At 60.0% G+C, this 26,535-nt stretch overlaps 3 protein-coding genes across 9 annotated transcripts in view; 2 read left to right on the top strand and 1 right to left on the bottom strand.

Annotated features, from left to right (window-relative positions):
• PPP2R3B (protein phosphatase 2 regulatory subunit B''beta) overlaps positions 1 to 4,184 on the top strand; it is a 53,033-nt gene extending 48,849 nt beyond the window's left edge. For all 5 annotated transcript variants that reach the window (XM_055086289.1, XM_028492484.2, XM_055086288.1 and 2 more), the window contains 2 exons: positions 53 to 159; positions 3,356 to 4,184. In XM_055086289.1, the coding sequence (XP_054942264.1) occupies positions 53 to 159; positions 3,356 to 3,506 (258 nt within the window). In that variant the 3' untranslated portion in view covers positions 3,507 to 4,184. The remainder of the gene's footprint in view (positions 1 to 52; positions 160 to 3,355) is intronic.
• Positions 4,185 to 4,274: 90 nt separating this feature from the next.
• Positions 4,275 to 6,572, bottom strand: LOC114486637 (nascent polypeptide-associated complex subunit alpha, muscle-specific form-like). The gene is made up of 2 exons (XM_028492487.2): positions 5,799 to 6,572; positions 4,275 to 5,082 (listed from the first exon to the last, which is right to left on the bottom strand). Exons 1-2 carry the CDS (start codon positions 6,411 to 6,413, stop codon positions 4,951 to 4,953), a joined length of 747 nt encoding a protein of 248 aa, XP_028348288.1. The 5' UTR covers positions 6,414 to 6,572; the 3' UTR covers positions 4,275 to 4,950.
• Positions 6,572 to 26,535, top strand: part of GTPBP6 (GTP binding protein 6 (putative)) — a 22,154-nt gene continuing 2,190 nt past the window's right edge. Inside the window, exons 1-10 of one of the 3 annotated variants that reach the window (XM_055086287.1) lie at positions 15,307 to 15,394; positions 18,602 to 18,657; positions 20,510 to 20,647; positions 21,202 to 21,272; positions 21,400 to 21,530; positions 21,773 to 21,927; positions 22,787 to 22,945; positions 24,379 to 24,587; positions 25,628 to 25,776; positions 26,069 to 26,221. In XM_055086287.1, the coding sequence (XP_054942262.1) occupies positions 20,578 to 20,647; positions 21,202 to 21,272; positions 21,400 to 21,530; positions 21,773 to 21,927; positions 22,787 to 22,945; positions 24,379 to 24,587; positions 25,628 to 25,776; positions 26,069 to 26,221 (1,097 nt within the window). In that variant the 5' untranslated portion in view covers positions 15,307 to 15,394; positions 18,602 to 18,657; positions 20,510 to 20,577. Of the gene's footprint in view, positions 15,395 to 18,601; positions 18,658 to 20,509; positions 20,648 to 21,201; positions 21,273 to 21,399; positions 21,531 to 21,772; positions 21,928 to 22,786; positions 22,946 to 24,378; positions 24,588 to 25,627; positions 25,777 to 26,068; positions 26,222 to 26,535 lie in introns of all 3 variants that reach the window. The other 2 variants (XM_024115485.3, XM_055086286.1) reach the window with 2 other exon arrangements.

Genomic DNA, 26,535 nt, shown 5'->3' with positions numbered 1-26,535 from the left:
GGGCGCCTCTGGGACCCCCCCCCCCGTGACACGACGCGCATGCTTCCCGCAGGAGAGCGAGAGCGAGGGCCCCGAGCTGTCCGACTGGGAGAGGTACGCCGCTGAGGAGTACGACATCCTGGTGGCGGAGGAGGCCATGGGGGAGCCCTGGGAGGACGGGTAAGGTTGCGGCGGGGACGGGGCGCGGGACGCGGGGACGGCCAGCTGGGGGGCGGGGACACTCGCGCCGTGTCACAGCCCGAGGAGCCCGCCGGCCCGAGGCGGCAGGCAAGAGACGCCTGCTCCGCCCCACCTGCCCCCCACCTTCCCAGGGCGGGGACCCACGGAGGCCGGGCCCTCAGCCCCCCGCCCCGCTCCCCACCGCGCGGCCTCACGCCGCCCTGACCGGGAGGGCTTCCTGCTGAGGCCGTCCCTTCCCGGCTCCACACAGGCTCCTCCAGGGCCGTGTGCCGTCTCCCAAGCTCCCTGCGCCCTCCGGGGGTGGGACCCGCAGGCGGCTGGAGGGGCGCAGACCCCGCCCCTGCGGAGGGGCGGCCCTCGTGGAGTCTCCGTTGGGGGAGCGTGGCTGTGGCTCAGTGGGCACGTCTGCCGACGACGCCCCTCCTCCCCCGTGGCTGACGGGTGTGGACAGGTGAGGGGCAGGGCCGGGGACTGGGCGTCTCCCCCAGGGCCTTGGTCCTCAGCCTTGAAAGCAGCCTTGCGGTAGAGGAGGGTTGGGGTCCAGTGTCATGCCTGGGTCCCTGGCGGGCTCGGACCCCCGCCCAGTCCCGCCCAGAGCCTCCCGCCCGGCCTCTTCCCCTGACGTGGCCTCTCGGCACCAGGGCCGGGGTTGGCACGGCTGGTCGTGTGGTGCACGGGGTGGCAGTGGGGCCCGGGGCCTGAGGGTCAGCCTCCGCGTCTGGGGGGGCGCTTCAGTTTGCTGACAGCAGCGCTGCGCGCCCAGGGATCCTCAGACTGCCACCCCGAGGGGGTTCAGAGTGGGCAGGGTGGTGAGCACGCCGTCGCCCCAGATCCCGCCCACCCGCGGGCCCCGTCTTTGGTCCAGGTGTTTGGCCTTCTCCAGAAGGTCACAGAGGTGGGACCCCACAGCCCCTTCATGCCCGCCTCTGCTCTCAGCGCGAGGCCTCCGAGAGCGCCGCGGGTCCCTGGCCGCGTCCTCACCAGCGATGGACACTGGCTTGCTGGTGTCCGTTGCTTCGGGCCTGGGCACGCGTGGACGGCCCCGCTGTCGAGCTGTGTGAGCTGGATTTGTGGGGCTGTAAGCGCTCGTCTCCTGGCTCAGAACCTGGGCCAGGGGTTCCTGGTCACCTGGTAGACAGACGCACCTTTACCTCCGCGAGCCGCCCACCCATCTTCCCACGTGGCTGCGCCACTCTGCGCCCCGCCAGCGGCGGGCGGGAGTTCCCGCGACTCCACATCCTCGCCGGCTCTGCCGTGGTTACGGTTGGTGGTTTTTTAAATTGTAGCCACTCGGACGTCTACAGCAGGAGTGCATCCCGCCTTTAGCTGCTCGTGTCCTTGTTGACCTTTTCTGGTGAAGGGCCGTGTCTTCTGTCCGTTCCCCATCATGGGTTACTTGTTTCCTTCTGATCGAGTCTCAGGGGTTCTTTACGTCTTTGGATACGAGTCCTTCAGGAGAGAGGGGACTTGTATTTCCTCACGGTTTGTGGTGTATCTTTTCTTTCTCCTAACCTTGTGTATCACGGAGGAGACGCTCTGAACTTTGATGAACTGCCATTTGTCACTTTGTCTTTATGGGCTGGGCTTTGGTGTCACGTGTAAGAAAGGATTGCCTAATCCAAAGCCACAGAGACCCTTCTGGAAGTTTCAGCGTTTTCCACTTTACGCTGCGTCTGTGATCTGCTCTGAGTGACCTCCCCTGCGGGGCATGGGGTCTGGTCCAGGTTACTTTCTTATGCACGTGGATGTCCACTTTAACGCAAGGCCAGCAGATTGGCATCTCTGTTGAGAATCAGTTGACTGCATCTGTGGGGTCGGTCTGTGAGCTCCTTCGGTTCTGTTGACGCTCATCTCTGCCCAGCCACCAGTGCAACGCCGTCTCGCCTGCCGTGGCCTCGGGGTGGGGGCAGTGGACTCACGTAGCGAGGCCTCCGACCCTGGTCTTGCTCAGAATCGTCTGGGTCACTCCGGTTGCTTTGGCTTCTGTGTGAATCAGAGTCGGCCTGACTGTCCAGGAAGAGCCTGGGGGACGTTTACTGGGCTGAGCCGGGTCTCTGCATGGTGAGACTTGGCACCGTGACCGGGTGACCACCTGTGAGTTGGTCTCGGGACCGTTTGTCCCGTGACTGGTGTGGCTGGCCTCTTGCTGCCTCCCCCCACCCCCGGCTGTGCTTCCTGCAGCTCCGAGGTAACCCGGCCTCTGTGTGGTGAGACCCCGCATCCTTCGGCGTGGTGTTGGCTGTTCTGGTTCCTTTGTTTTGACCCGGAGGTTTACGAACAAGCTTGTCTCTACACAATATTAAGCTGAGACTCTGAGGAAGGAACGAGCGCTCTGGGGACAGTGACACCTTAGTGACATCGAGTTTCCTGATCCACAAAGCCCTCTTTCCGTTTATTTAGGTCTCTGATTTCTCCTGCCAGTGTCTTGTAGTTTTCAGCATATGGATCTTACACGTATTTTGTGAGATTTGTACTTGAGTACGTCATCGTTTTTGGTGCTGAAAGGGTCCTGCTAAAGTCTCCATCCCAGCAGTTCACTGGTGATGTAGAGAAATATGGTTTATTCATCTTGTTGTGGTTCCTCCACCACCCAGCACAATGCTGAATGAAAGTGGTGACGGGAGACGGCCTGGCCTTGATCCCACATCAGGTGTGGAGTCCCCCGCTGCCAGGGAAGCGTGATGCTGCTGTGGGATGTTTCCGCCCACGTGCTTCCCCAGCCTGCGGACACCCCGCTTCACCGCCGTCCGCGGAGACCCTGAATCCTGCACTTTGTCAGGTGCCTTGGCCAGATGGCTCCTCACCTGTCGTCTGCTGATACAGATATGGCGAGGTTCTCGTGGTTGAACCGGCCCTGCCTTCCCGTGACAAACCTGGTCACGGGACGTGGGCCTTCTCGTTTGTCCTTGGACTCTGCTGCAGAGATTACTTGCACTTCCTGTGCCCTGCTTTGGCACCGGGCTCACTCTGGCCTCCTGGCAACCATCCTGGAATCGGGGTCACGGCAGAGAGGGTGCCTCCGTCCACCCTCTGGGGGAGTCTGGGTGCAGGATGTGCCGTCGGCATGGCAGTCCTGCGCTCACGTGTCGGGGGGCTGCCAGCAGCGCCTCTGGCCGTAGGGGAGCACAGGTGGGGCGCGCGCCCGCCCGCGTCCTCACCAAGCCCCTCCCTGCAGGTACGAGGCGGAGCTCAGCCCTGTGGACCAGAAGCTGAGCGCGCTGCGGTCTCCGCTGGCCCAGAGGCCCTTCTTCGAGGTGCCAACTGGCCTGGGCGCCGTCGAGCTGTATGAGTACGAGCGCGGGGGTGACGACCTGCCGCCCTCGTGACCTGTGGCCTCCGTGGGGCGTGAACGCGGCCTCTGCCTCAGGAACAGAACTGTGCTCGTTGAGCCCTTTTACAGGAAGTGAAGTGCGTTTGTGTGGAGACGTTCTCATTTATTCAGCACAGAAGCTGGCCAGAGACGGTCACGGTCACTGAGGCGGGTCCCCACCCGCCCCGGAGGAGCTGCCGCGCGTGCGAGAGCCCCAGGCCTGGCCTGGCACGTGCGAGAGCCCCAGGCCCGGCCTGGTGGCGAGGACGCACGCGCCCCAGCGTCCCCGGCAGTCAGGGCGACCTCGGACCCGCTGTCCAGCTTCCAAGCGTAGGTGTTTCCAGGCTCGCGTCGTCTGGCTGATGGTCCGCCCTGTCTGGCCGAGCGGCAACCAGGCGCCGCCCCAGAAGGTCTGCTTGCGGTCGGTCGTGGATGTGCGCTCACTTCGGGATGGGGTGTGGTCGTCAGGAACATTCCAGAAGCCCCGGCGCCTCCGTCCCGTGGGTGCCCCCCGCAGGGGCCACTGTCCCGGCCGCAGCTTCTCCCCCAGAGGGAGCGCCCACGTCAGCATATCTTTTACTGGTTTTGTGTAAATGTACAGCCTATGTACAGTTGAGTTTTATTTGCCGTGCAGAGCAGTTTAAAAACGTTTTATGAGATCACGTTTGTATTTTCAAATAAAGAGTTTAAAGATTTTCAGCCCCAGGCTCACCTTGGGACAAAAACGGACATAGGGGCTGGGGATTCTGAACGCAGGTCACAGAGGGACGTGGGGACAGACGGTGGTGTCACTGCGGGGAGACCGCAGGGTGTGGAGGCCCTCAGGGCAAGGAGCCGGGGGCGCCGGTCCCAGGCCCTGGGCCCCGGGGATCTCGCAGCCTGACCCTCCGGCCACGGTGGTGGGGCTGACACCGCCTGGGTGGCCGCTCTCGCCCGCGGTCACTTCTGACCTGTGCGTGACGGGGCGCGAGCCTTCCCTGCAGACACCACGGGGAGGCCCCGACGCCCACCCTCCACGCTGCTCGGGCCACCCCCAGGTCCGCCCGGCTGAGTCGGCACCAACCTGAGACTTACGGGGAGGGTGCGGCCCGCGCGTGTCCAGGGGGAGGTGGCCGACGAGCCCCCTGCCCAGGCCGGGGATAGGTCGTCTAAGGTCTGGGCGCTGAGCAGGCCTCAGGGAATGAGTCTGTCCACCCTGCAGCCGGGCCCACGGCGCTGGACACGGGACGCACCCACGGCAGGGCCGGCAGCGAGAGGAGGAGCCGGCCCCCCGCAGAGCCAGACCACGTGGGGACCACACAGTGCCCGGGGCACCACGCGCCGAGCCCCACGGACGGGAGCAGGGCCGGCCCTGGCACCTGCCTTCCCAGCCGGGCACGGCGACTGGCCCCTGAGGAGGCTGGGGGCGGGTAGGTCCCCAGCTGCGGGTCACACAGCCCTGTCCTGGGCAGGGGCCGCTGTCACCCACCCCGCAGCCTGGGGGCGCCGAGGCCTGGGTCATCGGCACACGCTGGCCCCTGGGCCCCGGGCGGTGGAGGAGGAACTGCCAACGTGAGCCCCGGCGGTGCGGCTTGCCTGCAGCTGGACCCGCCCTGCGGACAGACAGGACGGGTGCTCAGGACACGCGGACGGGTGCACAAACGTTAGGGCCCGGGACCGACAAACACGGGGCCAGAGGTCAGCCCAGCCGCCCCCAGGCTGGTGCCCAGTCAGTTCAGGGACAGTTTGGCAAGTCCCCAGAAAGCAGACGGGGGACCCTCAACTGCCACTTCACGGCTGTTGGGGCCGTGAAGATGGCCGGGGTCAAGGCCAGCCGCACTCCTGCCCGGAGCCACCCCCCCGGGCTGGTGCACTGACCACGTGGGGTCTGCACAAGGTGCCCCGAGGGGGGCACCTCTGCTCCTAAAGGGCCGTCCCAGGCCCACACTCACCGGGGCCCCGGCAGCACTGCCCCAGCCCGGAGTCAGGAGGGACGCCGGAACCCCAGGGCGCCCCCGACCCAGTGGTCTGAGCCACGCGGGCCTGGGCACACGCCTGAGGCTCCCGAGCAAGCCCCAGTCCACACCTGGGGTATCAGAGCACGTGGGGTGGCTCCGCGGCCACCTGACAACCAGCCAGCCGCCGGTGATAGTGTACACGGTGGCCCCGGGTCGCTGGGACCAGGGCCTGGATCCCTGGCGCTGGCTGCACAGGGGCCCCTCCCCTCCCCCCGCTGGGCTCAGGTCTCCCCTGGGAGACCCCAGCGGCTGCAGAGTCCCGCCTGCTCTCTCGCTGCCCCCCAGTACCCACAACACAGGGGACGCCTCACCTGCCGGACTGGGGACCTGCAGACGGTTCTGGCTTCCCCGCCGACCACGGAGGTGCCGGCCGGGGGGTCCAGGTGGCACTCGTCCCCGCGGGCAGCTCCGCAGTGGCAGGAGTGGTCAGTCGCGGTGGCACGGCAGGGCTGCTGCGTCCCCCCCGAGGCCGCACCCTGTTCTGAGGACGCCCGCCTCTCACCCCCGCCGCCCCCCGCCTCCCCACAGACCCCTTGGGGGCGGCAACGGGTTGTCGACAGGCTCCGCGTCCCCCTCCCCAAAGGCCTGCACACCCTCGGGGATGGAGTCCCACAGGTGGGCGAGCCTGCAGCAACAGGGTACCTGGATGCGGACGGGGACGGGGGAGGGGACCCCCCAGGAGCCCACCTGTGCCCCCTCCCCACGCTCACAGCGGCGAGGACGCCGTGCGGGGACACGGGGACACGGAGGCGTGGGGGCGGGGGAGCGCCCTGCCCCGCGGGAACGCCCCCGGCCCTCCTCACCACAGCGCCGGCCGGGCGCTCACGCTCTGCCAGGTCCCTGTGGAACTGGCCGAGCAGGAACGGGACGCCAAAGTTGGAGACGCGCTGGCGGCTATGGTCCTCCTCTGTCCTTCCGTCCTTCATCTGGGGCTCTGGGGCCTCGGGCCTCGGGAAGGCGAAGGCCTGCCCACCCCTGGGGGCGGGGCTCAGGGAGAGGGCGGGGCGTATACAGGGATGGGCGCAGAGGGGCGGGGCCAGTGTGGGCGTGGCTCGGGACTTAGAGCTCAGAGGAGTGGGCGGGGTGAGGGCACCTCAGATGCCCTGGGGTTCCTGCAGACGGCAGGAAGGTCCCGGGCTCAACTGGGAAAGCCGCCTCCCACCCCGGGGACACTCCAGCCCAACACAGAACCACAGGTTACTCCCCAGCCTGGGCAACAGGGCGAGACCCCCGCCCCCCGCCCCCCCCCCCCCCCCCCCGCGCCATGTGCCACACCCGACCTGTCACATATCCCAGTGACACACCGGGGCCGTTTCCTCCCATTCCTTACTCCTGTCCTCAGGGACAGGACTCAAAGGCCAACGCCCCTAAGGGGGGGCTGACTTCACAGACCACGTGGATGGACTCTGTGTGCATGTCCCCCCAAATCCACATGTGGAGGCCCTAACCCCCCAGTGGGACAGGAGTAGGAGGTGAGGCCTTGGGAGGTGATCGGGGTTAATGACGTCGCACGCGTGCGGCCCCATGATGGGGTCAGAGTCCTCGTAAGACTCAGGACAGAGCTTCCCCTCCGCCCTGTGCCCTGTGAGGACACAGAAGGGGCTGCCTATGACCCGGCCCAGAAGAGGCCTCTCCAGAACCTGACCCGCTGGCACGCAGCTGCCCTGTCTGCTGTAACCACTGTCCGACAGGACAGGACACCAGGATTCCCCGTGCCCGTGCGCAACAGAGGACACACCGCAGACCAGGGCGGGTGATTTCTAAGGAGGCAGCAGGTGACCCCGGCGTGTCCCCGCCGTCCTCAGGCCCCGGCGACTCACCGTGACTTCACGCCCCGGCTGGGTGGCCGCGGGGCACCGTCAGCCCTTCCGGGCTTCCTGCTGAGGCAGAAGAGCAGCGATGGGGCGTTTCAGAGCCCGCGGTTATGCTCGTCCTGGTCACCGTCTCCTCAAAGGTGTCACCAAAGTGGTGGCAGTGCTGGGAGTTGCAGGAAGGGACGGTTACCACGGCAACACTTTAAGCACACACTGGTCGCCACTGTGTTCCAAAACTGAAAGTCACCGAGTGGAAACAGCCACCGTGGCCCAGCCGCACTGCCTGGGACCCCAGACTAACCGTGCCTGCGGTGCCCTCAGCATCCCCCGCCCCGTCGGGCCCGTCCTTGGCCCAGCGAGGAGGTGCGTCCAACACCCACCGGGGAGGCTGGACCCCGAGCCTTGTCCTCGGGCCGAGATGCACGCTCAGCAGAGGGTCCAAGCCATGGCCACTGTGCCAGGCCCTCAACTGGGGATGCTCCTTCCGTGGAGAGGGTGGGGAGTTTGTTTTACAAGATGAAGAGAGTTATGGAGATGGCTAATGATGATGGTTACACACTATAAATGTATTTAATACCACTGAAGCATAGAGTTAAGGATAGTTATGACGGTAAATTTTATGTTATGTATATTATACCACGATTAAAAACACTGGGGAAAAAAGGAAACAGTGAGATAACACCGTGTTCATGGACTGGAAGAAAGAATAGTGTTGAGATGTTCATTCTTCCCAAAGTGATCTGTAAATTCAATGCAATCCCAAACAAAATCTCACCACAATTTTCTGTGTATATTAACAAACCAATTCTAAAATTTATATGGAAAGAGAAAGGAACCAGAACAGGCAAAACAATTTTGAAAAAAAAAAAAAAAGACAAAGCTGGAGGACTCACAGATAAAGCGGCAGTAACAAAGACAGCGTAGTGTTTGTGAAGGAGGGTCCCACGGATGGAAAAGAACGGAGTCCAGAAACTGATGGACAGAAACGCAGTCAACTGCTTCTCATAAAACTGCACGGGCAACTCAATGCAGAAAGAATAATCTGACCTGCATCTTTCACCTTAGGCAAAAATTAACCCAAAATGGGTCATGGCCCCAACGCTGAGATGTAAAACCATAAAACTTCTGGAGGAAAGAATTCTGCGATCTAGATCCATCACCAAAAAACCTAATCCACAAAAGAAACAACTGATACATCAGACTCCATCACAATTCAAACCTCTGTTCTGTGGAGGACACTTAGGAGGGTGAACAGACAAGCCAGCGTCTGGTAGAAAATACCTGCAAAGCACATTCCTGCTAGAGGTCTTTATAAAGATGCCTCCAAACTGATCCACAGGGAGATCACTTCCGTGCTTTGCGACCACCTAGAGGGGTGGGGTAGGGAGGGAGACGCAAGAGGGAAGAGATATGGGAACATAGGTATATGTATAACTGATTCACTTTGTTGTAAAGCAGAAACTAACACACCATTGTAAAACAGTTATACTCCAATAAAGATGTTAAAAAAAAAAAACAAAACTGAACCAGAAGAAAACAAACAATTCAACAAAAAAAGGCCCAGAGGATCCCAACAGATTCCTCAGCGCACACATGCAGATGGGAAAATCAGCACATGGCAGGACGCTGCATATCAATAGACATGAGGGAACGGAGACTGAGGCCACAGGAAAATGCCGCCCACAGCGGCTGGAGAGTACGCAGGGCCACCGGGATGCAGACACCACTGATGCGAGTGTGAAACGGGGACCAGCTGGGAAAACAGTTTGGTGGGTTTGTAAAGCGTCAGACGCGTACCTACCATATGCCCCAGCCACTCCACTCCCGGTATTTACCCAAGAGAAAGGCAGGCATATATCCACACAAAGACATGTCTCCAAAGAACACACACAGACGGCCGAGAGGCACATGAAACCATGCTCAGCATCGCTAATTATCAGAGAAATGCAAACCAAAACGACATGAGGTATCATCTCACACTGGTCAGAATGGCCATCATCAAAAAGACCACAAATAACAAATGCTGGAGAGGGTGTGGAGAAAAGGGAACCCTCCTGCTCTGTGGGTGGGAACGTAAGTTGATGCAGCCACTACGGAGAAGAGGATGGAGGTTCCTCAGAAAACTATAAATAGAATTATTATATGACCCAGCAATCCCTCTCCTGGACATATATCCAGAAAATATAAAAAGTCTAATTTTAAAAGACACATGGAATATTTAATAATTAGTGGAATATTTTTTGCTACTACCTTCCATGATTCTTTCAGCCTATTTCCAAACCTCACCTGTGAAGTACCTCCTTTTCATCCTTCGACAGTACAAGAAGTTATACCAGGAACCAATCACATACTTGTTTTATGTTTGGCCCCGTAGTCTACAGTACAGTTACCTGTCCTTTATTAGAATTCTGTAGAATTATCCCCACGTTAGTGTATTTGTTCAAGTTCTCTTTTGTGTACTTTTGAAACACTGTAAAGTTTTATTCATATCTGTACATCTTTCACATTCCTTGTTAAGTTTTTTCTCTCAGAAACTTTACACGTCTCTTGTATGGTAAATGAAGCGCTCTTATTAAATCCTATCTTCAAACACACACATTTTTATAATATGCATATATAAAACTTCTCCACATTATATTGTTGTTTCCATGTGCCCTACTGAATTTTCCTAGAGGTTAAAGCAGTTTTTCGTTGATATTCTTGAATGTCTGCAGTATAACATATTTAAACAGCAGTAGTTTTAACCATTTGCTTTAAATATTTTTCTCTTATAATTATTTTAGATAATATACTAAAAAAAAGTAATATGTGCTAGTCTACATTTTTATCTTGATTTTGGCTTTAATGAGGTGGCCCTAGTATTTCCCCAGTCAACATGATAAAGACTTTTAGACTGAGACAGATGTTCTCTCATGTTACAGAAAATACAACTCTTCATATTTTATAAATGTTTAAGTCAATAATAATGAGTTCTATTAAATGGCTTACCGGGGGCTTCCCTGGTGGCGCAGTGGTTGCGCGTCCGCCTGCCGATGCAGGGGAACCGGGTTCGCGCCCGGGTCCGGGAGGATCCCACGTGCCGCGGAGCGGCTGGGCCCGTGAGCCATGGCCGCTGAGCCTGCGCGTCCGGAGCCTGTGCTCCGCAACGGGAGAGGCCGCAACAGTGAGAGGCCCGCGTACCACAAAAAAAAAAAAAAAAAAAAAAAAAAAAAAAAAAATGGCTTACCAACATCGTAAACATGAATAGCAATTAGTATGTGAATTTTCTCCTTAAATCCATTAATTTCAAGAATTGTCACATTATTTCAATACTAAAAAATCTGGACGTTTTAAGAAATAAAAAAATTTAAAAATAAATGAAAAATAAAAGATACATGCACCCCAATGTTCACAGCAGCTCTATTTACAGTAGCCAAGACGTGGAAACAACCTAAATACCCATTGACAGAGGAATAGATAAAGAAGATGTGGTACATATATACAATGGAACATTACTCAGCCATAAAAAAGAATGAAATCATGCCATTTGCAGCAACACGGGTGGACCTAAAAATTATCATACTAAGGGAAGACAGACAGAAAAAGACAAATACCATATGATGTCACTTATATATGGAATCTAAAAAAAAATGATACAAATGAACTTATTTACAAAACAGAAATAGACTCACAGACATAGAAAACAAACCTGTGGTTACCAAAGGGGAAAGGGGATGGGGGAGGAATAAATTAGGAGTTTGGGATTAACATATACACACTACTATATATAAAACAGACAACCAACAAGGACCTACTGTATAGCGCAGGGAACTATATTCAATATCTTGTAATAACCTATAATGGAAAAGAATCTGAAAAAGAATATATATATATATATATATATATATATAAATGAATCAGTTTGCTGTATATCTGAAACATTGTAAATCAACTATACTTCAATTTAAAAAAAAAAGGTTCTCACTCACTCATGCTTAATGCCCAAATGAGAAACTCCTCTACATTTCAGTGATTTGCCCAGTACAACTATCCAAATTATAGTCGGGCTGCTGCTTATTTTCGTATGAAATGCACGAGGAGTGAATAGAGAACAGTACTCTCACTACACGGCAGTCACATCCCCAGGCATACACGTAAGCCCAGTTAACATGAGGGATTAAGTAACTGATGAGATATCCACTGAATCACATTCTACGCAGTCAAGACACAGTGCTACTTTACTGAAAGTATACGCAGGATACATTTTAAGTTAAAAATGTTATAAAACAATATATACTATATGAATTCACAAACCTGTGTGTATATGTACATTAAAAAAACTGGAAGAATACATACCAAAATCTTAACAACAGTTATCTCTGTATGGTCATATTGTAGGTGATCTTTATTTCCTTCTGGGTTCTTTTCTGCACCTTCTAATTATCTACACAAATATGTCACTTTTTTCCATGGAGGGAAAATGCATTTTCAAGCCCAAGTAACGAACGTATATAAATTGAGCAGATTGTTATCCTGACAAAATCCCTAATAAGGAGCGTTTACACACATTCTCAGGGCCACCGCCTTTTGAGACGGACTCTGATTTCATCACAATTTGGCCAGACCTTCATCTAAGGTACAAGAAAAGTCAAGTTGCTAAATGCAGCCCTTGAAGCTGTAAGCCATGTAACGACACTGCCACCCCGACTCGCTCACGACATCTCTCCCAAAGGTGCGGACACCCCCAAACCCTGGGGATTTTAAGTGCATAGCCCACCATTAGATTTCTTAACACCTCTTGTCAGTAGAGGGAAGCAAGTTACAAAAGGGAGCCACTGAAGAGAAACGGGCAACAACCATGGGGACAGAGGCACCACATCAAAGTCATCGTTTCCTACTGCTGCGAAGGGGGAGAGGTGACCCACCAGCTCTCCTGATTCTAAGTGCGGGATTGTCCATGAATCAGAGACTTCTCACCCCCCCGCCAGCAAATCTGTAATGGCTGGGGCTTGTCTGTTTTTTTTGTTTTTTTTTTGCGTGGGGTGGGGGGAAAGGGTGGTAAAAAGTTATTAAATCAACGATGCATCTCAAAATCACTGGTAGGAGAGAATCAAGGAAATGGAATACGTTCCACACCAAGCTGCAGTCTACACTGCGTCTCCAGCCCCCTGGCTCTCGGTGCACCTTTGGGAACACGCCATCACACGACGACACCAGGCAACGGTCACTTCTTTCCACCTGGTTTCCCAGCTCCTCCCGCAGCCTCATCATCATCGTCATACCAACATCTACGCCGTTTACCATGAACGGTGGTAGATGTTCTACGACTGTCTGCTGAGTCGTCTCCGCAGAGGCCTGGAGTTTCATCTCGGTAAGGTTTTAGGGTCCCAGCGTACTCAGGGGGAAACCATCTACCCTCTATCAGCAGCCGTATGACATGCGATCAATAGTAAAGCAGTAAACAACTGCACTACCTCATGATCGAGTGTGTTAACTCTCCTCCCGCACACACACCCCTGGAAACCCCGGAGAAGGCAGGCTCTGGGGGACAGCCTGGTGATGACGCCAGGGCAGCGCAGAGACAAGTCCCAAAGCAGAGAAGAGCCGGAGAGGTCTGTGTGCAGGAGGGGACCAGCGCTTCCCTCAGACCGACTGCTCAGACAACAGGAGCCTCGGGCCTTCCACCCCCAAGCAAGGCCGTGCAGGAGGGCTTGGAACGAGGTCACCTCTCCGCATCTCCCGCCAGGCGGCGTGGCAGGACCGGAGCAGTCAGCCACCCTCCCCATGCAGCCCTGCACCACCCCGGCACCAGAGCCGGCCCTCCGGACGGACGCACGCACTCGTGCTGGGACAAAGGAGCTCGAGGTTTTAACGGGACCGGTCTACGACATTCCTTGGGCCTCTTGGCTGTCTCCCGCCGTTGTGATGGAGCAGTGCAGGGGACTAGCCACAAAAGGACCAGCCACCAGAACTTACACATTCGTGATTTCCGTGTTGGGAGTTTTAATTCCGCCTCTCCTTCTATCCACGGGGAGATGGCCCCCAGGAACGACCACCTGTCCGGGGCTCCACTGGCAGCGCTGGGTCGAGATTCTAAGACTTCACCCGTTTTCTTTAAGGCTGATAATCTCCATCTCAATTTAAACTTGTAACTCTGCACAGCCTGATCACACTTGCCAGGCTGTGTACACGACAGGTCCTGGCCTCAAAGGTTCCTTTTCACCCTCTACACCCATTCCTAAATGGAAATTGTGTCTGCAACCCCGTTTCAGGCCACACGTCTCCACGTCCCTCTGGGGTCTCCCTCCTTCTCTATGTTACAATGATGTGGTTGAACATCGTCTCCTGAAACAAGAGGATATGACTGATTACAGTCTGAATGGGAGGGGTGCTCCTTTGGAATCAGCCCGCCTCCCACTCTCTGTGATGCCGTCGACTCTGCTATCATGAACCAAGCTCCACCTGCAAGCCGGATTCGGACACTCAGGGCAGGGCCTGAGCCCCCTAGCATGACTCACACCCTCAAGGCTGCACTCAGGCTACCATCGCAGACTTTGGAACACCCCCTTGTCCTATTGGGAAGCCCCGACGAGCATTTGGGACCCCTGAAGGAGGACAGCATCGGACACTCATGGCAAAGTCAGGGGCCCCTGGGGATGGGCTTGGACTCCCATGGCAGGGTCTGGGACCCAAAGGGCGGCACTCCAACCTCCCAAAGCAGAGCCTGGGAATGCACTGTCACAGACTTGGGCCTGCAAGGCAAGGCTGGGGACTCCCAGGGCTGCACTCAGATCCCGTAAGGCAGGGTCCGGGATCCCCAAGGACGGAGTGGAACCCCCAAGACAGGGTTCGAGACCTCCAGGGATAGGATGGGACCCCCAAAGCAGGGTTCATGACCCCTGGAGTCCCACTAGGAACCCCCACCCCCGCCGGCAAGGCAGGGTCTTGGGCCCCAGGGCTGCATTCCCACACTTGGGCTATCAACGCTGACTTCATCCCGCCAGGGCCAGACAGGAGACTCCAAGGCCAAGTTTGTGACCTCTGGGCCAGACACACAGCCCCAAGGCAGAGTTTAGGATCCACCGCGACTTGCCTGGACCCCCAGGGCCACAGTCAAGTTACCACCATAGACTTCAGATCCCCGGACTGGATTTGAAACCCCCAAGCAGTGTTTGCAATACCCGTCCAGTCCAGACTCCAGACCCCAAAGTAAAGTCCGGAACCTCCAGGGATGGGACTGGATCCCCAAGGCAGGGTCTAGGACTCCTGTGACACACTCAGAGCCCTAAGGCAGGACCTGGGACCCCAGGGCTGCACTCGGGCCATCAAGGCAGCGTTTGGGATTCTCGGGGCCGCCCTCGGACCCCCACCAAGGCAGGGTCTGGGACCCCTGGAGCCACACTCGGATCCATCAAGGCAGAGTTCGGGGTTCCGGAGGACGGAATTGATCCCCAGGACCGGACCTCGACCCTGCGCGGAGGCCTGACCGGGGCGAGGGGAGGTGGCGAGCGTGGGGGAGCGCCCACCGGGTTGGGTGCCCGGTCTGGCCCTGCTCCGGCACTACCTGCCTTGGGAGGTCGCCTCGAGCATCCGCGGCAGAGAGAAGCGTATCCCTAGGGTGCGGCGTCCCAGACTGGCCTCCCAGCCCGGACGGCACGCACCAATCAGGCGGCGGCGAGCACGTGACCCGGACGGCCAATGGGCAGCATGAACGGGAGCACGCCCCCGAGGCCCCGCCCCGTTGCGTAGGAGCGCTTGCGGTATGTGGACCCTGCGAGCCGCCGTCCGCCCGGGGTCCCGGCTCTTTCGCGTGGTTCGCGGCTGCGGGGCTCCGAGGGGCGCGCCGCCGCTGCCGCCCTGCCCCGAGCGCGCGCTCGCCGCCTTCCGCGGGGGCCTGGGGAGCCCGGAGGGGCGAGGGGGTGGGGGGCGGGGCCCACGTGCAGATGGCCGGAGAAGTCGAACTGGAGGAAAGGAGGATGAGGAAGAACCAGAAGATGCGGAGGAGGAGGACGAGCTGCTGAGGAGGGACCCTTTGCTGCCAGCGGGGACCCAGCGCGTGTGCTTGGTTCACCCTGACGTCAAGTGGGGACCCGGGAAGCCGCAGGGGACCCGAGGTGACCGGGACTGTGGCCGCGGACTCGGGCGGCGGTGGGGGGAACTCGTGAAGAGCGCCAAGGCCCGGAACTTAAAGGGCGGGGATGCAGGGGGCGGGTTTCGAGGTCTGTCGCTCTGGTCAAAGACGCCGAAGGGCGGGGCCTCTGAATGGCTGGGCTGAAGGGGCGTGCTTTTGGGGGGCGTGACTGAGGGCTGGAGCCCATAGGGCGGGGCTTCTGGGAGCGGGACTCCGAGAGCTGGAGCTCGTAGGGCGGCGACGCGGGGGCGGGGCTCCTGAGTGGCCGGGCTGAAGGGGCGGGGCTTATGGCGGCGTGACTCCGAGGGCTGGGACCCCTAGAGCCGGGCTTATGGGGCGGGGACTCGGAGGCTGGACCACCCCCACCCGACCCGGTCCCGGCAGCCGCACCCCTGCAGCGGGCCTGGAAATCCTAATTCTGGGCTGGGGCGCCTTCCCCGGTGCACATAGCGGGTCCGGAGCTCCTTCCCCTTTCGGACGCGCCCCAGGTTGTCGCTCGGCCCTGCTGCCCCGCGCAGTCTCCCCATCTGTAAACGAAGAGAATCCAACAACTAACGCCGGTTTGCACGGGGTGTGTCCCTCAGCTTTAAGCCTTTATTGACCCGCTTTCACTGTGTATCGTTGAGTACTACGCCCAAAGGTTGTGCACAAGCGTGTTCACACGCCCTTTGTAGCAGAAACCCTGAACCCGGCTGAGCCCCTGAGACGCCTGGGACCTGCCTCCATGGCCCTCGGCCATCAGCAACCCCACTGTACCCGCCCCGGTCGGGCTGGGGGGACAGCAGACTCGCCGGGCAGGAGCCCGCCTCCTGACCTGAGTGCTGTGTTCAGAACCCAGCAGGAAGGCGGACGGACGGGGACGGGGCCGTCTCACCAGGGTGGTCCTGGATGGCCTGGGGAGACGGACCCCACGGATGAATAGGGACAGTGTCCAGGGTTAGGGCTCCTAAGGGAGCACGTCCTGGGCCCTCCTGGGACCGCTGCCCCTCGGCTGTTTAGGGGCTGTCAGAGCCAAGTCACTGCAGTGGTGCAGCCGTGCAAGGAGTCAGGTCATCACAGGTACTCTGGGTTTCAGCAAAGCAGTGACCCAATTGCGGGGCGGGGGGGTGGCATTCTCCTTATTCCTTTCCTCCTCTTAGACCTTTATTGAGATACAGTTCGCAGAGCATACGATTAACCACTTTGAAGGGTATTACCACTCAGGCAACTAGTACGTTCACAGTCTTGTGCAGCCACCACCCCTGTCTGGTTCCACAACATTCTCATCTCCCCGGAAGGAGACCCTGTACCCTCAGTAGTAGGCCTCCCCCTTGCTTCTCCCCCACCCAACCCCTGGCAACCAGGAATCGGCCTTCTGTCCCCGTGGATTTGCCTGTCCTGGACACTTCACATGAGTGATATGTGGTCTCTTGTGTCTGGCTTCTCTCACTGAGCACCATGTTTCTGAGGCATACGTACGTATGTTGTAGCCTGTGTCAGTAATTCATTCCTTTTTTTTCTTAAAAATTTTTTTTTAGGGCTTCCCTGGTGGTGCAGTGGTTGAGAGTCCGCCTGCCGATGCAGGGGACAGGGGTTCGTGCCCCGGTCCGGGAGGATCCCACGTGCCGCGGAGCGGCTGGGCCCGTGAGGCATGGCCGCTGTGCCTGCGCGTCCGGAGCCTGTGCTCCGCAACGGGAGAGGCCACAGCAGTGAGAGGGCTTCATACCGCAAAAAAAAAAGAAAAAAAGAAAAATTTGTTTTTAGGGTGCTTTTAGTTTCACAGCAAAATTGAGAGGAACGTATGGAGATTTTTCACATATACTCGCTGCCCTCACCAATGGATGGCCTCTGCCGTTTCCAGTAGCCCCACCAGACGGTGAATTTGTTATAACTGGCGAGCCTATGTTGACGTAACATCGTCACCCCAAGTCCACGGTTTACGTTAATTAGGGTTCACTCCTGGTCTTGTACATTCTGTGGGTTTGGGCAAATGTATGATGACAGGTATCCACCATTATAGCATCATACAGAGTAGGTTCACTGCCCTAAAAATCCTCTGTGCTCACCTATTAATCCCTCCCTCCCCGTCCTAAACCCCTGGCAACCACTGGGCCTTTTACTGTCTCCATTGTTGTGCCTTTTCCAGAGTGTCCTAGAGTTGGAATCACACAGTCTGTAGCCTTTTCTCACTGGCTTCTTTCACTCAGTCATATGCATTTAAGGTTCCTCCATGTCTTTTCATGGCCTGACAGCTCATTTCATTTTAGCGCTGAATAATATTCTATTGTCTGGATGGACCGCAGTTTATTTATCTAGTCACGTGCTAAAGGACATCTTTGTTGCTTCCGTTTTGACAATTATGAGTGAAGCTGCTATAAACATCGATGTGCAGGCTTTTGTGTGGATGTAAGTTTTCAAATCCTTTGGGTAAATACCAAGGAGAATGATTGCCGGATTGTATGGTAAGAGTACGTTTAGCTTTATAAGAACTGCCAAAGGTTATCTTCCAAACTGGCCGTACCATTTTGCCTCCCTCCCAGCAGTGAGTGGGTGGGATGCCCCACATGCTTTGTCAGCATGTCGTGCTGTCAGGACTGTGGGTTTTGGCTCTTCTAATAGGTGTGTAGTGGTGTCTCATTGCTGTTTCAGTTTGCATTTCCCTGATGACAGAGGACGTGGAGCATCTTGTCATATGTTCATTTGCCATCTGTATATCTTTTGGGTGAGGTGTCTGTTAAGGTCTCTGGCCCATTTTTTAGTAAGTTGTTTTCTTATTGCTAAACTTTAAGAACTGTGTTTATATTTTGGATACCAGTGCTTATGGACGTGTTGTTTGCACATATTTTCTCCCAGGTCTGTGGCTTAACTTCTCAGTCCGCTGATGACACCTTTTGCAGAGCGGACGTTTTTCATTTTCCATGTTGTCATATGCTCAAACTCCGGGGTCCTTTCTCTGCCAAGTCCAGTCTACCAGCAGGCCCATGAGAGGCTCTCCTCACTCCTGCTAGAGCGCTTGTGATCTCTAGCAGTTCTTTTTGGTTCTTTCTTGGGATTTCCATCTCTCTGCTTGCCTTGCCCGTCCGTTCTTGCATGCTGTCTACTAAATCCATTAGAGCCCTTGGCATGTCAGTCATAGTTGTTTTAAATTCCTGGTGCAGTAATTCCAACGTCCCTGCCACGTCTGGTTCTGATGCTTGCTCTGTCTCTTCAGATTGCCTTTTGGTGCACCTGGTACTTTCTTCTTGATAGCTGGACGTGATGCACAAGGTGAAAGGAACTGCTGTAAATAGACCTTAGTGGTGAGGGGCTGACGTGTGGGGCAGGGGAAGCCTCCTGTGGTCCTGGGATCAGGGCTCGGTCTCTTATGCTGCCTGTGCCCCTGGGCCGTGACCTGCACAAGTGCTTCTCCGTTTCCATCCCCACCGAATCCTAACCCTGGCCTTCGGGGTGGGGTTGTGGGGTGCCAGAGCCCCAGGCAGGCAGATGTGGGAGTGGGCAGAGGGGCAGCCCAGCAGGAGGGAGGCCCCTGGCACCCGCGCAGGCACTCACCACGGAGTTGCGGACGTGGCCCCTGGGATCAGGACAGACAGCACCTGCAGGGATTACTGCTGGGTCAGACCTGGAGTTGAAGGACGGAGGTCAGGCGTGACCAAGCACCTGCTGGCCTGAGCAAACCAGCAGGTGGAGGAGGTGGGACAAGATGGCGGGCCCGTGGGGACTCACGCCAAGAAGACTCTGCCTCCCCTTGGCCCAGAGAATGGGGGGACCCCGCCCCCCGTGTCCCAGAGGGTGGGGACCCTGCTCTGTGGCCTCAGAGCCGGCCTGTCCCCACTCCCCAGCCTCTGGCCTGTGTCCATGCTGTGCCCTGAGGAGGGTCAGGGGACCGCAGAGACAGCAGCACCCAGGTGTCCGGGGAGCGGGGACAGCGAAGCAGCGGCGCCGCACAGGGGCCGCGACTCTGAGAAGGGGGCGGGGGCGCGGGCGCGGGATGGGGGCCGGCCTCCCGTGGGGCTTGGGGCACGCGCTCCGCATTCACAGAGAACACGCCCGGGGCCCCGCAGGGCTGTCCTCCAGGCCACCGCCCCTCCAGACCTGAGTCAGCCCCGTGCACCCCATCAAGGCCCAGCCCCGGGACACGTTGGCGTCACTGCCCACCTGCCTCCTGTCCCTCAGGGGAGAGTCTTGGCTGCCCCGTGCCCCCTTCCGCTCGGGAAGGGCCGTCAGGAGGAAAGCCTAGGGCGGGGGGCTCCCGAAAGCCCTCCGTCCACGGCCTGTGCCCTCAGTGTCCTGGGCTCCTGCCCTGGGTGGGCCCTGCTTCTCCTGCCGCGCGCGCGCGCGCGCACGCAGACGCACACACACGCGCGCGCGTGCGCACACGCACACCCCACCCTGACCGTTCACGGCCGGGGCCCTGGGTGGGCGGTGCCTTTCTTGGGCCAGGCTCGGCAAGGGTACCCCCTGGGGCCAGGCTGAGACCAGGCTGGGCTCACCCAGGACAGGGCACCCACGTGGGCCCTGCCTCTCCTGCCGCGCGCGCGCGCGCGCGCGCACGCAGACGTACACACGCGCGCGCGTGCGCACACGCACACCCCACCCTGACCGTTCACGGCCGGGGCCCTGGGTGGGCGGTGCCTTTCTTGGGCCAGGCTCGGCAAGGGTACCCCCTGGGGCCAGGCTGAGACCAGGCTGGGCTCACCCAGGACAGGGCACCCACGGGGACTCAGCCCACCCCACAGGCAGGGCGGCAGGTTCTCTGGGCCCTTGGGAGCCTCACAGGGGATGCTGTCCAGTGGGCCACAAGAGACCGTGAGTCCCCACGGGGCAGACGTCCCAGATTCCAACGCGGGGGGCGGCCATCCCCGCGTCCCTGCTCGGCTCAGGGCCCTCCTCCCCTCCCCGGTCCTGTGTCCACCCTTCCTGACCACCTGCTCAGAAGAACAGAGCTGCATTTCGAGCAAATGCTGATTGGGGCGCTTTCTCGGGACCGTTGTGTAGGCAGGAAGCGCGGGAAGCCGTCCCAGCCTGGGGCACGTGGCCCAGGGCCCTGGGCAGGGCTGGACACGGCCCGGGGCTGACCCAGCCGGACATGACCCTCACACTGGCCTGTCTCTCCGCACAGCTGAGTGGCAGGTGGTGGAGGCACAAGCGCTGGTGCACACGCTGGATGGCTGGTCGGTGGTGGGCACGATGGTGGTGCCCAGCAAAACGCCAGACAGGAAGCTCATCTTCGGCAGAGGGACCCTGGAGCGCCTGACAGGTGAGTCCAGCGCACGTGTCCCCGTCACCCTCCCAGAAACAGCCAGCATGGCCGTCCCTCTGGGCCTCACAGGAACTTGGATCAGACGGCAAAAGCCACCACGCCCGCGTCAGAATTCAAACGAGGCCCCAGGACACAGGCGGGACCTTTGAGAGTCGGGCGCACACCAGCCCCAGCCCCAGCCCAGCCCACCCCCTCCCCAGTGCCCTGCGGAGGGGATCCTGCGTGTGACCCCTGCCCTCCATGGACCCCGACGTCCCCGCCCCAAACCCATGTCTAGCTCACAGCTCCGCAGGAGACATGCCAAGGCGGGAGCTCACCGCCCATCTGTGTCTAACGGGCATTCAGTCCCCACGGGGTCACGGGACCCCCATGGGTGGGAGATCTACTCCCCTGAAGATGGACCCGGTCCGGTCCTCCCCGACCCCCGACCCACACTTGACAAATACTGTGCTCAGAGGCTCGGGGTGTCCGGGGAACACGGCCAAAGTGCAGGGTCCCCAGACAGACATCATGGGCGTGCAGACCTCTGAGAGGCCATCCTCTTTTCCTAGAGAGGATCAGAGGGTCCCCGGAAATCACCGCCGTCTTCCTGAATGTGGAGAGGATGGCTGCAGCCACCAAGGTACCTCAGGAGCTCGCTGTTTCCTGCCCACGGCGGCTGAGGGCGTGGGTCAGTGTCCCCGTGAGGACACAGGTCTCGACGGGCCTGGGGTCACCACAGGTCCCCTCCCTTGCGCTCCGTCTTCTAGAAAGAACTGGAAGCCGCCTGGGGTGTGCAGGTGTTCGACCGATTCACGGTGGTCCTTCATGTTTTCCGCTGCCACGCCCGCACCAAGGAGGCCCGGCTGCAGGTGGCGCTGGCCGAGCTTCCCCTGCTCAGGTACCTGCAGAGCCCGGGCTCGGGGCCGACGGAACCCCCCTTGGACCCCTTCTTGCTCTCCCGTACCGGCCTGCTGCCAGGGTGGTGAGGGGGGAATGCGGCCAGTGGGGACGTGTCCAAGCAGCACACCTGCCAGGGCACGTGGCCCACGAGGCGCGCCACCCAGCAAGGGGCCCTCCGTCCCCGCCCGTGAAGGCGCACGCGGCGGGGAGGCCCCCAGCGAGCCTGTTCTTTCTGTGTAGATGCCCACTCCCCACCCAGGGCTCCGTCCCAGTCCCCCACGGGCACGTGCTCCCATCTCCTGAGCCGACCCATTTCCACGCCAGGTCCCACCTGAAAAGCGACGTTGCCCACCTGGGCGGACGAGGAGGGGACTCTCGCCACATCATGGGGTCAGGTACCGTGTCTGACGTCTTGTCACCAGGGGCTCAGAGTGGGGGGTGTCATGGTCACCACCCCTACAAAGGGGACGACGTCCCTCAGAGGTCTTGATGGGGCCTCATCCGTGGTCACAGTCAAAGGAGGGTATCGAGGTGTTTCCCTGGTGCGGCCGTAACGAAGGACCACGAACTGGTGCCTTGAAACCACAGACATTCATCCTCCCTGAATCCTGCAGACCAGATCAAGGAGTTATAAGGGCTGGTTCCTTCTGGAGGCTCCAGGGGAGGCTCCTTCCCGTCCCTTCCAGCTTCTGGGGGCTCCAGGCGTCCCTGGGCTTGTGGCCGCCTCCCTCCCGTCTCTGCCTCTGTCTTCTCGGGGCTTCTCCTCTGTGTCTGGGTCTCTCCCGTTCTGTCTCTTAGAAGGAGCCTGTCATTGGATGTAGGGCCACCCTCATCCGGGAGGCCACCTCATCTCAGACCCTTCCCTGCATCACATCTGCAGAGACCCTGTTTCTTAATAAGGCCCCATTTGTAGGCCCTGGGGGGTCAGGGTGTGGACACATCTTTGGGGCACCACTCAGCCCGCTGTGGGTGTCATGGGGGCCCTTCTGAGGCTCTCCCCTTGGCCTCTTCCTCCAGGCTAAAGGGGAGCCCAGGTGACCTCAGAGGGCAGAAGTGCTAGGCCGCCTCGCGCTGGGCAGAGCTATCTCAGAACAGAAGGTGTTGGGGCCAAGGGTACGGGGGAGCAGGCTGGGGGGGGAGGGGGGAAGTCCCTGCAGCCCCAAGAGTGAGCCTGTCCACGTCCCCCGCAGGCACCCCCGTGGCTCTTGGCCCTTTTGTGTCTGCTCACTGACTCACCACCTTGCGTGTTTCTAGGAGAGTCTTTCCTGCAGGTGCAACAGCGCCTCCTGAAAGATAAGGAAGTGAAGATTCGGAAGGCCCTGGACAGGCTCCGCCGGAAGAGGCTTCTCCTGGGGCAGCAGCGGAGGCGGCGGGAGTTCCCTGTGGTCGCCGTGGTCGGATACACAAACTGCGGTGAGGGGCGGGGGCGGGGGCGGGCCCTCCCCGGGCTGGGCGGCTGTTCGCTAGGAGAACCCACTTGCCAACCTGGCGGGATTGAGTATTCGCAGAGGGCTAGCCCAGAGCGAGAAGGACTGGACTCGGGCCCCATCCCTGGGCGTCCCGGGACCGCGGCGGCCCCCGTGTGCCTGCTGCGGGCTGACGCCCCCCTTAGTGGATGTCTTCCAAACTCTGAGAACGAGGAAGTAATGACAGTTTTAAGTCCATTGAGAGTGGACCGGATCTTCCGGGGATAGAGTGGTTCAGATGTCACCGAGGAAAACTTCACAGGCTCTTCTCAGCTTTGTCTGCACGAGCACATCAGGTGGGCTGCACGTGGGGAACAGAGTGTAGGGCGGCCTCTAGGGTCCCAGGTGCCCTGAGATAAGTGGAAAGCGCCCAGTTCCCTCCACTGTGGGGATTCAGGCCACAACACTTGCTGGGCTCCCCTGAGGCCCGGCCCCGCCACTGCTCGGGAAGCACCGCCGTGGCGGGCCCGTCCCTGTATCAGGCGCTCACGGTCTGCGTCCAGAGGAGGGAGGGAATGTCCCACAAACGTGCACAGGAAGCCGTGGGGCGTCCAGGCTTGAAAAGTCATAAATGTCTACAGGTACAACCCCCCATGCCAGGAAATCCCAGCTGCCCCTCCTGGCCGCCTCCTCAGAGGGTGGCGTGTCCGCCTCTGACTGTCAGGGATCCAGTGAGTGTCGGCTTGATTCCGACCTCACGGGCCGGGAGTTCGGGGCCCTGCCCTGAGCAGGGGCGTCCAGGCCGAGCCCCGCCGTCCGCTTACTCGACGGCAGGAGCCGTCACCACCTCCTGGTGGACCATCGGCGGGACTTACAGGCGTAACCAGGGGGTGTCCCTGGGCTGAACGGTTACTGCTGGTGCCCCTGAACCTGGGCTCAGGTGGAGGAAGTGTCCACGTTGCCAGGAAACGCTGTGGAGGAGGGTGTTCTCCAGCTCCTCAGGTACACACAGCACTGTCTACACGCCCACTACCTCTCTGCACACACTGCGCCCCCCACTCCACCATCCCCTCGCCTACACGACACCGCACCTCGCTTACTCCGCGGCACCCCCCCCCCCCCCCGCCGCCGTGTGGACGCCTGCCCACCTCAGTGCACGTCACTGCTGGCGGTGTCTACGCCGTCTCTCTCGGCTACACCAGCACTCTTGCCCGGGCCCTGGGCCATTTTACCCTGAAGCCTAGACCGTAGCAGCTGGGTCCTTGCACAGCCCGCGCAGCGTCCCCTGGTTCTGCGGAGAGTTCCGAGCGCGCAGAGCCGCCTGCCCCGGCCCACCATCCGGCGGCCGGTGGTCAGTGTGGGGCAGCCCCGAGGTCCACGGTGGTCAGTGGGGGACCGGAGGGGTCTGAGACGCATGGTCCCCTTGTGCCCGACGTGCAGGCAAGACCACGTTGATCAAGGCCCTGACGGGGGACGCCACCATCCAGCCCCGGGACCAGCTGTTTGCCACGCTGGACGTCACAGCCCACGCGGGGCGGCTGCCCTCCCAGGTGACCGTCATCTACATGGACACCATTGGCTTCCTCTCCCAGCTGCCCCACAGCCTGGTCGAGTCCTTCTCGGCCACCATGGAGGACGTGAGCCATTCGGTGAGTGTGGAAGGCCAGGTCGCCTCAAATACCCACAAACGGGAGGCAGGTCCCCTCATCCCAGCACCACGGGGCAGGGTCGCCTCATCACGGCATCACGGGACAGGGTCCCCTCATCCCGGCACCACGGGACAGGGTCCCATTACACAAAAGTTCGCGATTACTGGATCTCTGCATCCCTGCCCCTCAGCGAGCTGTGCTCTGACTGTCCGACTTTAAGTGCTGTAAAGGCTATACTAATGAAGAAGGGGTTCTCTGCACCTTTTGGCTGCACTGGGGCCCTGAGTCAGTGAACCCTGGCATTTACTCCGGGTACAGGGGCTGCGGGGCCCTCCATGTGACAGATGCCCCGGCACCTTCGAGGTCACAGCAGCTGAGCCTGAGGGCCACGTGCAGCTGCCAGCACTGTCCTCAAAAGTTTCTGAAAATCTAGAACTTCTGAACTGAAACACTGATTAAAAGAAAATTTAAGTTCATCAAAAACAAGAGACAACCCAGAAGCGAACCCCCCAAATCGTAAAGGGCACATCCTTCCTGTGGCAGAATTACCCTCAGCTGTAATTTCTGCTTTTCTGTTTTTTCTGAATTTTGCATAAGGTACCTGCCTGTAAAACGTGTGGAATGGGGGTGGAACCCTCTTTAGGACGTGAGCTTGGTTTCACAGAAGAGCTGATTGGCCCGGAGCCTCGAGCACAGCCCCCGCCGAGTGGGGGGTTGGTGACGGGGGCAACTGGCTGCACGCAGGCGTAGGGCCAGCACCTGCCGGGCGGGGACACGAGGGGGCCCCTCAGTCCGGGTGCACCTGGAGCGGCAGCCTGGCCCGGAACGAGGGTCCCTGGGGGGCTCCGTGCACGGCAGGGCGGCTCATGGTCCCAAGTCCCAGCCTCTGCCTTGGGGCACGAGCTTCCGTGGGGCAGCCGCACCCACCGCGCACGGAGGGCGGTACGCAGCCCCCATCGTGGGCCTGGCGGGTCCTCCCGGGCGGGGCCGGGCACCGCTGGCCCCGAGCTCTCCGACCGCCCGGCCCGTCTGGTCCTCAGGATCTGATCGTCCACGTGCGAGACGTGAGCCACCCCGAGACAGAGCTGCAGAAGGCCAGCGTCCTGTCGGCCCTGCGGGCCCTGCGGCCGCCGCGCCCGCTGCTGGACCGCGTGGTGGAAGTGGCCAACAAGGTGGACCTGGTGCCCGGGTGAGCGCCCCCTGCCCACGGCCGCCTCCCCGCTCTGCCCTCGGGCGTGCCCTGCCCCGCCTGCTGCGTGGAGCAGCGCCCCGCGGGCCGCGGGGTGGGCGCGCGCTTGAACCCTCCCCCCCGCGCCCGGATCGCCCCCAGCCCCACGCATGTCTCGCCCTATCCACCCCTTCCGCTCACCTGGCAGCGGGGCCGCGTCCGAGCCCGGCACGATCCGAGCCTGGCACGGCGGGGCCTGCGGGCGGAGACCCCGCTCCGGTCCCCCTCGCTGAGCGAACGGCCGCCCCTACAGGTACAGACCCGCCGAACCCGGCGCGGTGGCCGTGTCTGCGCTCCTGGGGCTCGGGCTAGAGGCGCTGAAAGCCAGGCTGGACGGAGCAGTTCTGAGAGCCGCGGGCAGACGGGTCCTCACGCTCCGAGTGGGGCTGACGGGGCCGCAGCTGAGGTGCGTCGGGCCGGCCCGGCGGCGGGGGGGTCGCACCAGGCGCTGCGCGGGTCGGGGGGTGGAGGGGGGTGTGTCGCACCAGGCGCTGCGCGGGGCGGGGTGGAGGGGGGTGTGTCGCACCAGGCGCTGCGCGGGGCGGGGTGGGGGGTCGCTCCAGGTTCTGCGCGGGGCGGGGGTGGTCGCACCAGTCGCTGCGCGGGGCGGGGGGGGGTCGCACCAGGTGATGCGCGGGGCGGGGGGTCGCAGCAGGCGCTGCGCGGGGCGGGGCCTTTGGCCTGGGTGGGGCCCGGGTGCGGCGCGGGGGCTGGCGCCTC

The sequence above is a fragment of the Physeter macrocephalus genome, chromosome 7, assembly GCF_002837175.3.
Source record: "Physeter macrocephalus isolate SW-GA chromosome 7, ASM283717v5, whole genome shotgun sequence".
Lineage (NCBI taxonomy): Eukaryota > Metazoa > Chordata > Mammalia > Artiodactyla > Physeteridae > Physeter > Physeter macrocephalus.
This window is presented reverse-complemented; position numbering and strand designations above follow the sequence as displayed.

Excerpts from the sequence above, each read along its gene's own strand:
- LOC114486637 (XM_028492487.2), bottom strand. The coding sequence starts at position 6,413 with ATGAAGGACGGAAGGACAGAGGAGGACCATAGCCGCCAGCGCGTCTCC. Across the intron at positions 5,083-5,798 it reads GCAGGTCCCCAGTCCGGCAG|GGCGGGTCCAGCTGCAGGCA; the intron begins GTGAGGCGTCCC and ends GTCTGTCCGCAG.